The 16,552-nt window shown below is 44.7% G+C and overlaps 1 protein-coding gene across 1 annotated transcript in view; it reads left to right on the forward strand.

Moving 5' to 3' along the window:
- The first annotated feature begins 1,927 nt into the window (after positions 1-1,927).
- LOC147897426 (uncharacterized) overlaps positions 1,928-16,552 on the forward strand; it is a 29,938-nt gene continuing 15,313 nt past the window's right edge. The window contains exons 1-3 of the mRNA XM_087380737.1: positions 1,928-2,470; positions 3,132-3,233; positions 3,356-3,529. Of these exons, the coding sequence (XP_087236863.1) occupies positions 2,204-2,470; positions 3,132-3,233; positions 3,356-3,529 (543 nt within the window). The 5' untranslated portion in view covers positions 1,928-2,203. The remainder of the gene's footprint in view (positions 2,471-3,131; positions 3,234-3,355; positions 3,530-16,552) is intronic.

Genomic DNA, 16,552 nt, shown 5'->3' on the forward strand with positions numbered 1-16,552 from the left:
CTAGGAAAGCCTGGAGCAGGAGTTTGTTGATGCCATTGCTTTTTTGCTTTAGACGGTGAGTGTTAGTGTTCTTGAACATGCAAATAACTGATATCAGTGGTGCTAATGCCATTGCTTTTTTGCTTTAGACGGTGAGTGTTAGTGTTCTTGAACATGCAAATAACTCATATCACTAGTGCTAATGGCACATCCCTTAGTATGCTTTCAGAGATCACTAATTTGCTACCATCATGGTTGGGCATCCCTCTATGCTTTATTTTGAGCAATTGATTTGAGGAGGATGGAAGGATCATAGCCCTACAAGATATCATCAATCTTGCCCAATGTGCTCCTTATGTTGATTTCCCCTACAACTCACAAGATCGGGGGGCTCAAGCAAAGGCAATACCCGCATGTTTTTTGACCCTTGGAAGCAATAAGGTGGTAAAACCACTATGGTGGTAAGAGTAGTTGAGATGCCACATCAATGCTTAAAAAACGATCAACTCTTAACATGGCATTATTGGTAACCACTATCGTAAGTGGATGAGCCTGACCAGACTTTCCTTAAGAATGATTAACTCTTGATACTGCATTATTTGCTAGCTACTTTCTTAAGTGGGTCATAGAAAACTTGCAAACTATATAGTATGAACCTGCAACATTTTCATTTTTACTTAGAAAAAACTATTTCTTGATTCTGTAAACCTAGAAAATTTTAGGTAGTTTAGTTATATTTTAGCTAAAAATTTTGAAAATTCTTAAGAAAAACCTTCGAAATTTTGAAACCCCAAGTTTTGTGAATTGTTGAGAAAAAAGTTTTATGTGAATAATGAAGTGAATGCTTGTATGTGCCTGCCTGAGTTAGGAGGTTGAATACTTATACGTTTTGTGGTTTCATTTTTGCTTAATATAATTTTGTTTTTCACCACAAAAAAAAAACAACAGTGAGGTGATTAGAGAAACATTAGTGCACTTTCCATAGACCCTTAGAGGGCCAAAAAATAAAAGAAAGTCAACATGGTTGCTGACTCAAGAGAACAATTAGAGGCCGTCCCCATACCCTCCCTAGACCAGCTTCGTAGGGTTGTTTTGCTTTTAATGGGATAGTCCTGATAGCATTTTTCAAGTGGCCTAGCACCAACACCATACCATCTTTGGAAGATAATTTGGGGGTACCCGAGACCTCCTACATTAGATGCAAACCGGTTGGGGATGCTATTGAAAGGGGGACAGAAGGTTTGTTGCTTGCAGTGAGGGGGGAAGAGGGGCCGCCAACTCCATTTCAACCTGCTGTGAACTGGTTTTGGTAAACGGCATGGAGATGGTGCTAGCAACAAGGGGCACTGGCTAACACTCTTGCGAGTTCCCAGTGCAAACTCTTAGAGGACATTCCCACTCGACACTAGTCGAGCAAGAATGCCCATTTGAGAGGCCTTGGCAAGCAGACGTTCCCACGGGTCACCGACAAATGTGAATGCTTCCTCAACTGATAACTTTCAGATGAATTTGACAATGCAAGAGAAAACCAGACTTTCGGATTAGTAGATCCCCGAAATGCCTGGGGAGAATGCAGAAAAACCCGTCTTCAGTAGAATGCTCATTTCAGGGGTGGCGCAGTGAGCAAGCTGCAAACGAGGGCTGCAAACGAGGGGGAAGAGCTCCACTGCTGGCATGTTTGAGGCTTAGTGCACACGCAAAGGAGATGCGTGATTGGTGTCGATCTCTGATTTTGTTCACACACAAAAATTGATCGATTGATCTGAAGCATTTAATGAAAGTCTTTGTAGAGGTTTACGTATCTGAACGGAACTCTGTTTGAAATAGAGCTCATGAGCTGTCAGATAATGATTGGCCTCTTGTCCAAGTTTGTACCAGCCCATGAGCATCGAACTCACTGCAGTCCAAGGCCAGCACTAGATGGTGGCTTTCTATTGGCTCTCCATTTTCAAGTTGCAAAATGGAGAACCAATGGCGCTTGATCTCGCCCTCGAAAAACAGTGCAAGCTTCAAAAACCATCTACCAGTGGCATATAACTCCGAGCATGGAACGCTCATGTTTTGGCAAGGCCGGGGGAACGTCCTCTTAGAAGGCGACAGGGAAAGGAAAGTCAAAATGGTCGCTGACTCGAGACATCAAAAGACTGTTTCGTTGACCTTTGAAAACAACATGTAGTATTTCACTACGAAGAGAGAGGCTGTGAATTGAGAGGGCATTTTGAAGATGGAGAGTGCGGTGGAAGAAGAGATGATGGCTCTCGAGTCCATCTTCTACGACAGCTTCACCAAAATCAGTGACAATCGCTTCCGAGTTAGGGTTGATCCTGCCTCTGAGAATGATCATCCTTCCCCTCCCCCCTCTTTGTTCGTTGAAGTATCACTCCCAGAACAATATCCTGACGACATCCCTACTTTCGACGTCAGTAACATCAACAATAATGTTTACCCCGACTTTGTCAAGCAGGCGGTTTTGCAAGGTCTACATGAACAGGTTTTGATCCTCTGAACAGACTCATCATAGAATTGCCCGCATTAACGTAGGTTTTATGCATATCTCTTTTTCATTCACAGCTTTGTGGATGCGCTAGGCTCTCCATACTACGAGCGCTCTTTTTGTCTCGTTCAAAAGCATTTACGGAAATTTGGCATAGCAGTAGCCTTTCGCCTGTGAATCCTGGGTGGGGAATGCGATATATAGAGCACATTTGAGCATGTTGGTTAGTCCCTTGCAATTATCATTTGACGAACCGACTATCTATGCGTATGTACGAACCTATCTAGACGACCTGCACTAATACTGAGATATCGTGTAGTCTAGGAACAACTCATGGTCGGCATCATGATTTTGGAGCTGCTTCAGTCGATGAGTGCATGCAATTTGGAGAAAGCTTTTGTTGTGAAGTTGAGAAGTAACTCGAGCTTGTCATCTGATTTGTCCGTGTCATGCCAAATTATTACGTGCAAATACACAATTCTTCACATACGAACAGCAAAGGATGGTTTTAATAAGTCTGTTGACTATGAGAAAGCAGATGTACGGACCAGAAATTTCCAGATTGTTATGTGCAGAAAAGAGACTCATAATACCTCTTTCTTTGGAGAGGGATTCGATATACTCTATCTAATATTGGAGCAGGCTAGAATTGTTGCAGGCACTGAGTTTAAAAGGCGAGAGCATGTGTTACAATCTTGTGGAGTGGTTGAAGGATAAGCTCCCAGAGTTCCACTCCATGAAGCCAATCTCCGCGCCTGAAGTCAGTTTTATACGCTTTACTTTTTATTAAGATATCTGGCTATGAATCGTCTTAAGACAAAGCATTTGTGAAGTTTGCAAGGACATATTTTTTATAGAGTACTTTGAGCTCACCGAATGCAGGACGTTGAAGATCTGAGCGCTGCGCGAAATCCAATTGATGGCAAAGACTCAAATAGTGGGAAAAAGGACACGAAGGAGAAACTGACCAAGGCTCAGAAACGTCGTTATTTTGACAGATTTGGTGCTACATCTGAAAAGCCACGTGGATGGGACTGGGTTTCCATCATCTCACATGTAGGTTTCGTCTTGTAATGTAACAAGAAGGGAAGATATAGATGTACAAATGTTGTGTTTTTAATTGAGGTTCAATGCCAATGGCTGGAAGCAATGGGAGTGCGCACCTATTGAATTTTAAATGTATAGGGGATGCTGCTATTTGTGTTTTGTGAGGATAGTGATTGCAATGATATAATAAAGAAGGGATTGCTTTACGATGTTTTCTGTTTGAATGTCTCTTAGGGGCCTTTTGTCTTTCTCATCATCCCTAGTTTTTGCTTGGGATAGTTTTGAACAATTAGGAGCGCTGGAGTCATACTTGTTATGCAGGAGTACGGAGTAATGTGTGATTGCAGAGTGATGTGAGACAGTTAGTCATGTGGTGCTTGTTTGGCATACAACTGAGGTGAGGAAATGTGTCCATACATGGTTGGAACTCTTTAGGAAGATATTGACAATTCTATACAGATTTGTGCAAGAAGGTTTGAGCACCTAAATTGAGCTGTCCCACTGCTCTTGGCCCGAGTTGCATGTGAGATACTGTCAAAGATTTCTGTCCCTCCTAAGATGGCAACCATATGGGAACTGTATGTCGAGTGTATGTCAGACAAGCACAACATGAGTGCAGCAGAACTACCTCTACGTTTACTCCCAAAACACAGTTCGTCTGTAACAATTATCTCAGTAGAAGGGATAGTACTTCGAATGGGAAAGCTGCTCAAAATCCTCTTTGTGTGACTTTAGAGTAGAGTATCAATGTCTTCCAGATGAGCACCAAGCCTATGCAAGGAGCCCTTCCCCAAAATTCCTCCCTCATCACTTTACAATGGTTGGGTTCAGACTTTCATGTTAGAATTTCTTTGAGAAGTTTGAAGCATTTGTCCATGTTCTTTTCCAGACGGTCAACTTTCTTATAGTCGCTGCAATTCTCATGTCTCCTGGATTTATTGGGCAATCGATCAACCACCAATAGTATCATTTTTGGTGATAGCAGTATCATATAGGCTTGTCACGGCTTAGGAAAGAGGGCTCTTCGTTGTCCATTACATTTTGTTTGCCTTAACAGTTTACATGTTTTTCAATGGCTGTCCAAGAGTACACCTTCTGTAGGTTCACCTCTAGGCTTAGTTGCTTGTCTTGTTACTTTTTGTAGCTAGGTCAGCCTTAAGACCAAGCACTAAGCAGACGGAGACTCTGGGAAAAGCAGAAATATGTTAGTGATCGGCTTTCGTCCCTTGTTTTCACTTGCTCTTTTGGACCTTTCTAGCTTATGCTTGGGTAATTATGAGAGCATAAGCACAGCTTTGCTTACTAAGGAAAATATTTAAAACATGAGCTAGTTCTATACAAGCACTTTCAGCTATATATCACAATCGAGGTGCTTACTTAATCACATTATGCCATAAGCGTTTTGGACACCTCAGTTTTGGAAGCTAGATTTACTAAAGCCATCCAACATGGTGCAAGTTCTTTCTCAGGTTTACTTTCACAAATATGTTTGTGAATAATGTTGTATGGGTAAGCATCACTAATAGCAATTTCCCACCTTACCATTTAGGAGGTCATCAAAATCAGATGAATTCAATTCTAGGGGAGATTTGGACTAAAAAAGGGTCCTTTCACTTGGACATGTAAATAAAGGCCTAATTCTTTGATTAGGCACTGAACCCAAGGCCTTAAAAATTTGGAGGAAACCATACTACTCATTGGTGGAAAAGGGCCCCACTTGCAGTAGGGTTGGCAGTAGCTATCCAAATGGGGGCCCAGTTAGCATCTAAATGGGGTCACATTTATTGTACACACTTCAGTACTTATTTGTACACATTAGTAGGGTACTAGGCTTTATTGTGAGCTTGCCATGTGGCAGCTGTTGTACTAATCCCATAAGTAAAGGTGTTGCTGGCCCACTTCCCAAAATTATAAAAGGGGCTTCAGTGTACTTCATTTCCATGGATCATTAATACAAGTGCACGCTTTCCATTGAGAGTGATGCAAGCTGAACATTCGAGAGGGACAGCACCCTCTAGCAGGGATGCTAGCCAGCCCCATGGAGTTGCACATTGATGCCCTCTTCCAAGTAGAGTGACCCTCCCTCCACCATATTTCTATGTTTTCTACTAGTACTTGTTATTCTCATCTCTTGTAGTCCATAAACTTGCAGCAACCCTAAATTGTACCCGCTGGAATAGATTCCAAGGCAAATGATACGGAAAATGAAATCCATCACTCCCAAACCTGGTACACATGTTCCCCCAGCTGAGGCAACTCAGTGCATGCCATCAAAACAGAAATTGAAGCAGTGATTGTCCAGATCGCAGCAGATCAAGACTTCTAGCAGCACACTGATTTCCTAGCAATTTCTGGCTTGGAAGTAGGAATTTCTCTGAGATTGGTGAGGGCTAATGAACAGGAGATCATGCTGAACACACTGATATCAAAATCATTTAATTCTGAGCACATTGGTATTTAGGGCTGATCAGAGGCTGACACGTGGCAGAGCAGAATCCAGAGCACTTCCTGCGATCAAATTTTGCACAGAGGTAGCTCTTGGCTTCAAGATAGGATGCTCCAAATTTCAGGACAAGATAATGAATATTTACCCACAAAATTCCAAAAAAGGGCTCTGATACCAAATGAAGTAGAGGTTCTTCTATTTCTACTATCTTTCTATTCCATAAGACCCTAGAAAATTGGGGATATTCAGATCTATGTTTTATATTGCTCTATTCTATCCTTTCTATGCCTAAACTGCAGCAATCAGTGGCAATGGAGCCATCAAAATCTCGGAATTAGGAAAAATTGCTGTGCATCTGCCAGGTGTGAGTCATTTCTTCTATCATGTCCAGTGATAATTACTGATCAGTCCTATACAGTACCATGGCAGAATATTACCTGTTCAGCAGAGCATCTGAGTTTACACAGTGCTGCTAAACAGTCTCTGTGCACAGCATTCAAAAAGGGATCCAAACAGTGTTTTAAACAGAGGGTTTCTGTTCAAACAGTGCACTAAACAAGCCCTAAACAGTGTTCTAAACAGGGCTCTAATCAGCTCCAGATAATCTGAGTCTTGGAAAGTGGTATAATTTGTTCCTGAATTCTATGGCCCCAAGGAGGTCCGGATCTGATTCTAGGAAGGGCAAGGCTACAAGGGACTTTAGACCTGAGGCTGAGTATGAAGCAGCCCAATTAATGGGAAAAGTTGAAGCAGTGACACCTATGGAGGATGCTGAGACCAGTGACCAGGAGCAAGAAGAGGCAAGTCCATCTTCAAGATCCCCTAACCATTCACCTACCAAGTCCCCTCACCACAAGGACAAACTGGATCTTGAAGGTCTTATGGCAGTCATGTTGGAGCAGCATGGACAAATGATGGACAAACAGAGCAAATTGATGCAACAGCTTGTGGACCAGCAACAAAAGTTATTTGGCCAGCTAGGTCAACTCACCTCAGTGCTGGAACAAAGGGGTGAAGGGGTGGAAAGAGACTCTAAGGTCAAGTTTGATAATGCTTTCACTTAGTTGAGGACCATGAGAAGTGATGTGAACCAAGTGAGGAGTAGCCTTGAGCCAAAGGGTAAGGAGATTGCCAAGGATGATTCACCTAAGAAGTCTATGGAACTGGGACAGGCTGGATTGAACCCAAGTAGGAGTGAATTCATGGCTGATGCTAGAAAGTCACATCCACAACAATCTCCAAGATCTGTACCCTCATGGAATATAACTCAGTCAGGAGTTTCAGAATTTAGTCCAGTCCAGGGGACAAGTCTTGATGGTGTGCCCAGCCCATCCAAAGTGTATCAGGCCTCCCTGAAGAGGGGTGAGTTCTTGACTCAGTAATTGTTGGCCTACAACCAATTAGACCCTGAGGTGAGAGAAGCCATGACCTTTACTCAGTTTGTGAAGGCTACCCAAGGTGATGTTCAGAAGGATATTAGACAAGGGTCAGGGTTAGGCAAGGCCTACAAGGACAAGATTGTCCTGCAGAAATTCAAAGGAGAGTGATGAGTCCAACTCACACAATGAGCTGCAGGAATGGATAAGTTAGCTGGAAGACTAGTTTAAATTAACTCCAAGAAGTGATGCTGCCAAAATCTAGTTTGCAGTTCTTCATTTTGAGGATTATGCCCACACATGGTGGAGGCATTACCTTCAGGAAGTGGACAGTGAACTTAGACCAGCTATGGCGACATGGGAAGAATTCAAACATGAAATGGTGATTACATTCCGCTCCCCTCTAATTGTTGGTCAGTTTGTGTGTCAGTTGTATGACCTAGTCCAAACTGGCTCAGTTAGACACTACATCAAACAGTTTTGGAAGCTTTCCTTGTCTGTGAAGGGGGTAGATGAGAAGCAGAGGATGATCAGACTTATACATGATTACCCTCAATATGCCTTAAAGAATGATCTTTTATGGTATATGGATAGAGTATATTTGGTCCCTCATTCTTCTTTCAAGCAACTGATTTTGGAAGAGATGCATAGCGCACCAATGGCTGGACACATTGGTTTGGGTAAGACCTATGACAAAGTAAAGCAAAGCTTCTATTGGAAGGGGTTAGGGAAAGATGTCATGACTTATGTTAAGGGCTGTGTGCATTGCCAGCAAAATAGAACACACTTCCAGCAGGCCTTTTACAACGCTTACCTATCTCTGAGGGAAAGCGGACTCACATAAGTATGGATTTTATTGTGGGTTTGCCTACTACAGCCAAAGGATGGAATAGTATATTCACAGTTGTGGACAGAAGGACAAAAACAGCCCGGTCAAAAAATTTTTTTTTCAAAGAAAGGAACCTTCTATTAATGCTTGAAAGATTTCATACAAGACAGCAGCCCTGAAGGTGCTGAGTACGGAAAAAACCGGAAAAGGCTGAAAGAAAGAAACCAGCCTGTTCCAGAGAAACCCAGCTCACTGCCCAGGGGATCTCTGGGACTGGGCTAACAGCCAAGTGGGGGGACTATACAGCCAGCGAATCCCTCGCGGAGTGAAGATGTAGACAACTCTTGCAGGCCAAGCCTTGCAATAACGAGCACGCCTCTCGATAGTCGCCCTGGAGCCTGGAGTCCCACGCTTCTAGGTGGACCGTAGAGTGTAAATGATATCTTGCCAGATGGCAAACTAGGGTAGCTGAGGGTGGAACCGGGTGCTCACCCATCACAAGACTGCAGCGAGCCACCCAAATGTTCCAAGCCGTGATGCTGGCTACCACCTCTCAAACACTGCCCTCCCTAGGAGGAGGAGGAGCTAGGCTGTCAGGAGGGACTGCCTCGTGGAGTGCAATCCTCTGGATGCTCTGACACGGTATCCGGTAGGCTGGGGAGACCTCATCAATCTGAAACGCGTGTCCTCCCTCTGTCAACCAAGCCACCATCCCCCAGGTGTAGTCTCTATGAAGACTTTGCATACGTGTCATGATCCTGAGGGCTCCCATCCAAATCCTCGCTGCGCTACGATAGCTCCACAGGCAATGCGGGATAGTCTCCAAGACACCATCGGAGCAACAATGGCACTGCCCCTCCACTCGCATCTGCTCCAACCACGGTCCGATGGGCAAGCCTCCGTGGGCGGCCAGCCAGAAGAAGTATGAGATCTTCCTTGGCCGCAAGCTAGACCACAACCGTGTCCAAAGCCTGGAGCAAATATCTCGAGGCACTCTCTGGGTCACCCAATGTCTCTCCCTCGAGGGGGCCACCTCGACGAGTCCATCTGAAGCCTCCTGCCAATCCGTGTGGTGTAGGAAAAGGTCACCTCATCCACCGGCTCAGCTAGGCTGCCCTTGGAGGGCGAGAACCACTTCCCTTAGGGGTCCACCCTCCCACAGCCAAAGGCGCCATCTAGGTGTAGGAAAAGGTCACCTCATCCACCGGCTTAGCTAGGCTGCCCTTGGAGGGCCAGAACCACTCCCCTCAGGGGTCTACCCTCCCACAGCCAAAGGCGCCATCTAGAGGCGTCTTGCTCTGAGATATTGGGAGGATCAATGTGCCACTCCTTCCCCAAACGTCCTACCACTCTGATCATCTGCCAGTGAATCCCATCAAGACTCCCATCCATCTCGGGGTCTCTCTCAGTGAGTGGCTGAAGTAGGCCTCCAGGTCCTACACGGAAGAAGCCAGGGTGCGTGCTGCCGCGCTGCATCAACATCCTCAAGGGAACACTAGTACGGGAAAACTGCCCCAACCATCTGCTGTCTCTCCAAATGTGAAGTCCTTCCCACCAGGACTTAGGAATGACTAGTCAATCTCGCCCATCCGCTGCCCTGTCTCTCGCAGATGCACTAGGGCGTCAAGCCTCGCCTCTGTCTCCATAGGTAGTCTGCTCCAATAGCCAAAGGACCCTGCTGGACCACTGTCCCACTGTGCCCAACCAATGTGAGTCCGCTGTCGGAGCATACGTCCCTCTTGACCTCTGATCTCTGGGTGCCACATAAGGGGCTGGCGCTCAAACTCCTCTTTGCATTTGGGCGGAGCACAGATGAGACCCCCTGCTAGTCTCTGCAAGACTCCTCATCAGGGGGGAGCCCTTCCCCGTAAGGGGGGCCTCTGAGAAGATCCATCTATGTGAAGGCTGCCACTGTCCCCTAGTACGTGGGGTGCTCCTCAGAAGCCCTCGCTGTAGGAGGAGCTTCCAAGGCTCTGTACCTGGGGTGAGGCCACGGACCACCAACTTGCCCAGAAGGGCCTTGCTCTGCATCTCTGGATCAATGACACCCAAGCCTCCCAATGCCTGCGGCCATAGTTACCAGCCGAAACGGAAACGGAAGAAACGGAGTTTCCGGGTCCCGCCAAAACGAAAACGGAAGAAACGGCAATATGATTCAATTTATGTAAAAAAATTTATTTTTTATACATAATATAATTATCAATAGAGTGCAAATCATACATAATACAAATTACAATTATCTATACTTGAAGCTTCGGCCTTCAAGCATCAATGCATCATTCATGCCTCTATGATTCTAAATTCTTGAATGATGCTTCAATAATCTGAAATCAACATGTATCATGAGTCATGACTAACAAGTTTGGCATTACAAGAATCTGAAATTTAGAAGTTTGAAGTACTTGAAACTTAGCACACAAGTTGAAACTTGAAACTTGAAACTTGAAAGTATCCAATGTCCAGACTCCATAGATGATCATGATTCATGATCCACAAATTTCATGATCATGACTCATGAGTCATGCAAGACTCAAAATAAAAGCACCCATGGATGATATATAAAAAAGCAGCAGGATTACTGATCATCTGCATCATCCATGGACTCCTCGTCATCGTCATCCTTTGCGTCTTCAGATAAGCTTGAGGCATCTGTGTCATTGTTTGAAGAAGAATCATCAACATCAGGATCAGGGCCATCGGGTGCAACTGAAGTACTAGCACCATCTCCAGATGGTTGAGTGTATGATCGTGTGTGGTGTGCTGGTGCTGACAGCTCCTCATACAACATGGTGTATATGTCCAGCTCCTCCCGTGGGATATCTGGTATGGCCTTCATCTTCTCCACGTCCGCCTTGTCTACATTCACTTGGCGAGGTTCGGATTAGCCTGCGGCGAACTCAAGGAGACGGAGGTTGCAATGACAAAACACCAACCGCTCCAATTGAGCCGTGCTCAATCTGTTCCTCTTCTTTGTGTGAAAGAGGGCCCAAGTGCTCGAGTTCCTCTCACAAGGACCGGAACTGCAGTCCTGTGAGAGAACACGTATAGCAAGGTGTTTCTACCATAAGCCAATTAAGCAGAGATAAGTATTAGGAACTTGATAACTTTAAACATATTTGTAGTAGATAAAACTTCAAATTACTTAACGACTAAGCTCTAACTAGTGGCGTTGGAACTTGTCTCTTAGACTCTTACCAAAGTAGGAGTACAGTTGCCATATTTCTTCCACTAGGAGACAGGTTGCAACTGTGTCTCTTGGAGCCTAGCCGTAGGTCGACCAAAGGAGAGGCTGTGATTGCGGAATAATAGAAGTTCATCCTCCATTCTTCGTTGCATCTCCAAATCACCACCCGTCCAATTTTGTAGATACTGTTGCATCCCCTCCTCCAACTCGTCATTCTCATATTGCTCTTGACTGCGCCAGAGCGGATGCAATACATGTGCCACCGCATGGATTGGGCGGTGGAACCAATTCCATCGCTTATTCCATATAGCACAGATGGACTCAACCCTAAATCATGCCACAAGAAATTAGAATGCATTATGCATGCAAAATTCATAGACTATAGATAATAGTACATACATAATATATATCTGAAAATTCCAGGCTTCATGATAACAAATTGCAATTTAGTAACTGCAATAATTATACATATTACAAAAGTAAAAAGTCTTACTTATCAGGCGATAGGGAAGTGTTTCTGTTGAGGGCCTCTCTAATCTTGTCCATAAACTCGTACAAGAGCCCTAATGTGCTTCCCTCCGTGTCCGTGATGCAAAGCACCGTGTAGATAGGATTAATCGATTTGATTAATGCCTCCGCTTGATTCCACCAAGACTCATCCATGATCATGCGAAAAAATTTGATAGACTTTGCTTGGCCTCTATCATCCCAATCTCCCCACTCCCGAGACACAACCGTGCGCAACAAGCCCTGGCGCACTCGCACAAGCCTCTCCACCACTATGAACATGTAAGCAAACCTTGTGGCTAGAGGTTTCAATAGCTCAAGGTCACTGTAAGTGTGAGGGGGGAAGAGAAGTGGAAGAGAGCAAGAGAGTGAGAGTGAGAGAGAGTGACACACTAGTGCGGGTGTGAAGTGATGAGTGAGTCACACCACAAAACTCACTTATGTTTTATTAGGATTAGGTTTACCCTATGACTGTCTTAAGACAGTCATAGGTGTCCTATCTTTAATTCTTTAACTAAGGGTTGGCAATGTGCCTTTACCCCCAACAACCTCCCACCTAAAGGCCAATGTGCCTAAAGGGGAGAAAAGAATAAAAATTACAGCAATATACAGTTACTGTATACAGGACCATAAAGTAAGAATGGTCTCATCCTAATCCCATGATGTGGCGGCAATGTGCAAACCGCTCTGTAGGCAAACTCTTAGTGAGCAAATCTGCAGGATTGTCATCAGTATGTACTTTCACAAGCTCAAGACGCTTGTCTTCCAGTACCTCCCTGATGAAATGATATTTCACTTCTATGTGCTTGGTCTTCTGATGAAAGACCGGATTCTTTGCCAACATGATAGCACTCTGACTATCACAATGCAAAACTGGCATGTCACCTGTAATGCCCAAATCTCCCACCAGCCGAGTAAGCCATATTGCTTCCTTGCAAGCCTCAGTGGCTGCAACATATTCAGCTTCTGTGGTTGACAGTGCAATGCATTTCTGCAACCGAGACACCCATGATATAGCACCTCCTGCAAATGTGAAAATATAACCGGTAGTAGACTTCCGGTTATCTGCATTCCCTGCATAGTCTGAATCTGTAAAACCATGCACCAATGCATCCTGCCTACCATAGCATATGCACAAGTCTTTGGTACCTTTGAGATACCTCAAGACACCTTTCACTGCTTCCCAATGCCGCTTGCCTGGATTTGCCATATACCTGCTGATGACTCCCACCGCAAAAGCAATATCCGGACGAGTGGCAACCATGGCATACATCAAAGATCCAACTGCAGATGCATATGGAACCTTGGCCATTTCAGCCTTATCATCATCTGATCTGGGGCTGTCCTTACTGCTGAGTTTTAAATGTGGAGGCAACGGGGTACTAATGGACTTCCCCCCCTCCATTTTAAACCTCTGCAGTACTTTGTCAATGTACTCTTTCTGTGACAGAAACAAAAGTCCCTTGGACCTGTCACGAGTAATACGCATGCCAAGAATATGATTTGCATCACCCAAGTCTTTCATGTCAAAAGACTTATGCAGTTGTTTCTTCAAAGCACTAATCTCATGCTGAGATTTACTGGCAATAAGCATGTCATCCACATATAGAATGAGTAGCATCAAACTGCCATCCTTTGCCCTTTTGGTGTATAAGCAATGATCGGTCTCACACCGATGATACCCTTGGGACTGCATGAAGGCATCAAACTTCTTGTACCATTCCCTTGGCGCTTGCTTGAGTCCATACAAGCTTCTCTTGAGCTTACACACAAGCTGCTCTTTCCCTTTAACAGCATATCCCTCTGGCTGACTCATATAGATCTCATCATGTAGATCTCCGTGAAGAAAAGCTGTCTTCACATCCATCTGACATAAATCCATGTCATCATGAGCAACAAGAGCTAACACTGCTCTCAAAGTAGTCATTTTGACTACAGGGGAAAAAATCTCATCAAAGTCAATGCCCTTCTCCTGCTTAAATCCCTTGGCAACCAATCTGGCCTTATACCGAGGTAAAGCATTTGAATCCACTTTGACTTTGTAAACCCACTTGCATGGCAAAACCTTTCTGCCTGCAGGTAACTGCACCAAGTCCCATGTATCATTCTGAAGTAGGGAGTCCATTTCTGACTGCATGGCTTTCTCCCACTTCTTTTTCTCTGCTCTTCCCATAGCTTCCTTGAAGCTGGAAGGCTCACCACAATCTGTCAGCATGATAAAATCAGTCACATTATTGGCTCCTGGAACAAACCTGGCAGGAGGCCGTTGTGCACGGGAGCTCCTTCTAACAAAATGTTCCGGATTAGGCTGCTGTCCAGCCTGTTCTTCATGCATGACAGGTGGCTGTACCACCATATCTGGCTGTGCTACAGCTCCATCTGCTGGCATATCCAGTGGTGCATCATTGGCAAAATTATCTGGCTGATTTTCAGCCTGTATACCCTCTTGAACAGGGTGATCTGCAGCAGGCTGCTGCTGCATATAAATGGGCATTCTTTGCTGTCCAACATCATCATAAATAACCCTCCTGTATTCAACAGGTTGCACGGGTTCCTTGTGTACACTATCTTCTTTAAAGATGACATCATTGCTGCGTATAATCTTCCGTTTAACGGGATCCCATAACCTGTACCCCATTTCACCTTCGTCACCATAACCCATAAAGATGCATCTGATAGACTTTGGATCTAGTTTGGTGCGTAGTTCTTTGCGTACATGAGCAAAACACTCGCAGCCAAATACACGTAAGTGCTTATATGAGGGTGGCTTGCCAGACCACACCTCCTCTGGCACTTTCAACTCCAAAGCCTTGTTTGGCGACCTGTTAATAATGTGAACTGCTGTTTGCACGGCTTCTGCCCAAAAGCCATGGGGTAATGCAGCATAAGACAACATACATCGAACTTTCTCCTGAACAGTTCGATTCATCCGCTCACTTGCACCATTCTGAGATGCATTATGAGGGGCTGTGAGTTCCTGTTTGATGCCCTTAGCTTGGCAAAACTGCACAAAAGCATGTGACACATACTCACCCCCATTATCGGATCTGAGGCATTTCAGCCTACGACCTGTCCGATTCTCAACCTGAGCGACAAACCTCTTGAAAGCATCTAAGGCATCTCCCTTATGCTTCAAGAAATAGACCCACACCTTACGTGTGGCATCATCAATGAAAGTAATAAAATATTTTGCACCCCCTAGTGATAACTGTGGCATCTCACACAAATCAGTGTGCACTAGATCAAGTGGTGCTCTATTCTGGGGAGTTCTCCTCTTATGAGGAGTCACAGAATGCTTGCCAAAAATACAATGATCACAAGTAGGCAAATCTGAAAAAGAGAGAGGCGGCAGATAACCCAAGCGTGACAGTTCTTGCATTCCTTTAACAGACATGTGTCCCAACCGGCTATGCCACAATGAAACCTTTGGCAGCTCGGTTATGGCAACAACATGATTACCCACACTGGAAACATAAAGAGAGTACAAGGTATCATTCTTGAAACCCTCAGCCACTACAGTCTGGCCATCAGTAATCACCCATTTGGAATCCCCAAATGTGGTGTGGTAACCACTGTCATCTAATAAGCCAGTGCTAATCAGATTTTTCTTGATTTGCGGCACATGGCGAACGCCATCAAGCATAAATGACTGTCCATCAGGAAGTACTATCTGTATACTGCCAATCCCTGCAATCTGACATGCATAGTTGTTCCCAAGATGAACAACTCCATGAGTACCTGTGTAGGAAGTAAACCACTCCCTATGAGGTGTAACATGAAAAGAGGCACCTGAATCCAAGAGCCAGGTGTGCATGTCATGGCCATCAATAACCAAAGCATGTGCTATTACAGCAGAAGAGCATAAAACATCATGTATGTCACTGTCACTGTCCTCTGCTGCAACATTCACTGCATCCAAGTCATCTGCCTTGGCCTTGCCTTTGCCTTTGCTTGCATTTCCTGCATCCTTTGTTTCAGCCTTCTTGGCTTTCTGATCCCGTATGAACTTGAAGCACTTCGACTTCACATGTCCCTTTTTGCCACAATAAAAGCATTCTATATCCTTTTTGCCACGGGACTGACTGCGGGATTTGGACTTACTAGCAGATCTCCCCTTCTGCTGAGTCCTGCCTCTATCCTGTACCTGCAAAGCACTTGAAGACTTGCTGCCCGCATTATTCTTCCTGCTCATCTCCTCCATAAGGAGAGAGCTCTCTACATCAGCATAAATAAGAGTGGCATTCGAGTTTGATAGGGTGGTCTTGAAAGTGTCCCAACTCTCAGGAAGGGTACACAACAAGAAAGTAGCCTTGAACTCCTCATCAAGGTTCAGCCCCTGTGCAATCAGCTGTGTAAAGATAGCATTGAACTCACTCAAGTGTGAGGTCATAGCTGTACCTTCCTTCATGCGAAGATCAACCAGCTTCTTCAGCCAATAAACCTTACTGGCTGAGCTCTTTTGGGCATATAATTCTTCTAGTCTTTGCCATAGACCATAAGAGGTCTTTTCAGCCTGTACATTGAACACAAGAGTGTCTGAAATAGTGAGCATGATAGCTGCCCTCGCGGACAAATCAAGCTCTTCCCAGTCATCAGCTGACATATCGGATGGCTTGACACCCTTCACCCTTATGGGCTTAGCAATCTTCTTTAACAGAAGTACATTCAAACACTATTCTTGTCACCAAAT

The sequence above is a fragment of the Dipteris shenzhenensis genome, chromosome 10 (assembly GCF_047967505.1).
Source record: "Dipteris shenzhenensis isolate YYH24624 ecotype China chromosome 10, Dip_SZ_1.0, whole genome shotgun sequence".
Taxonomy (NCBI): Eukaryota; Viridiplantae; Streptophyta; class Polypodiopsida; order Gleicheniales; family Dipteridaceae; genus Dipteris; species Dipteris shenzhenensis.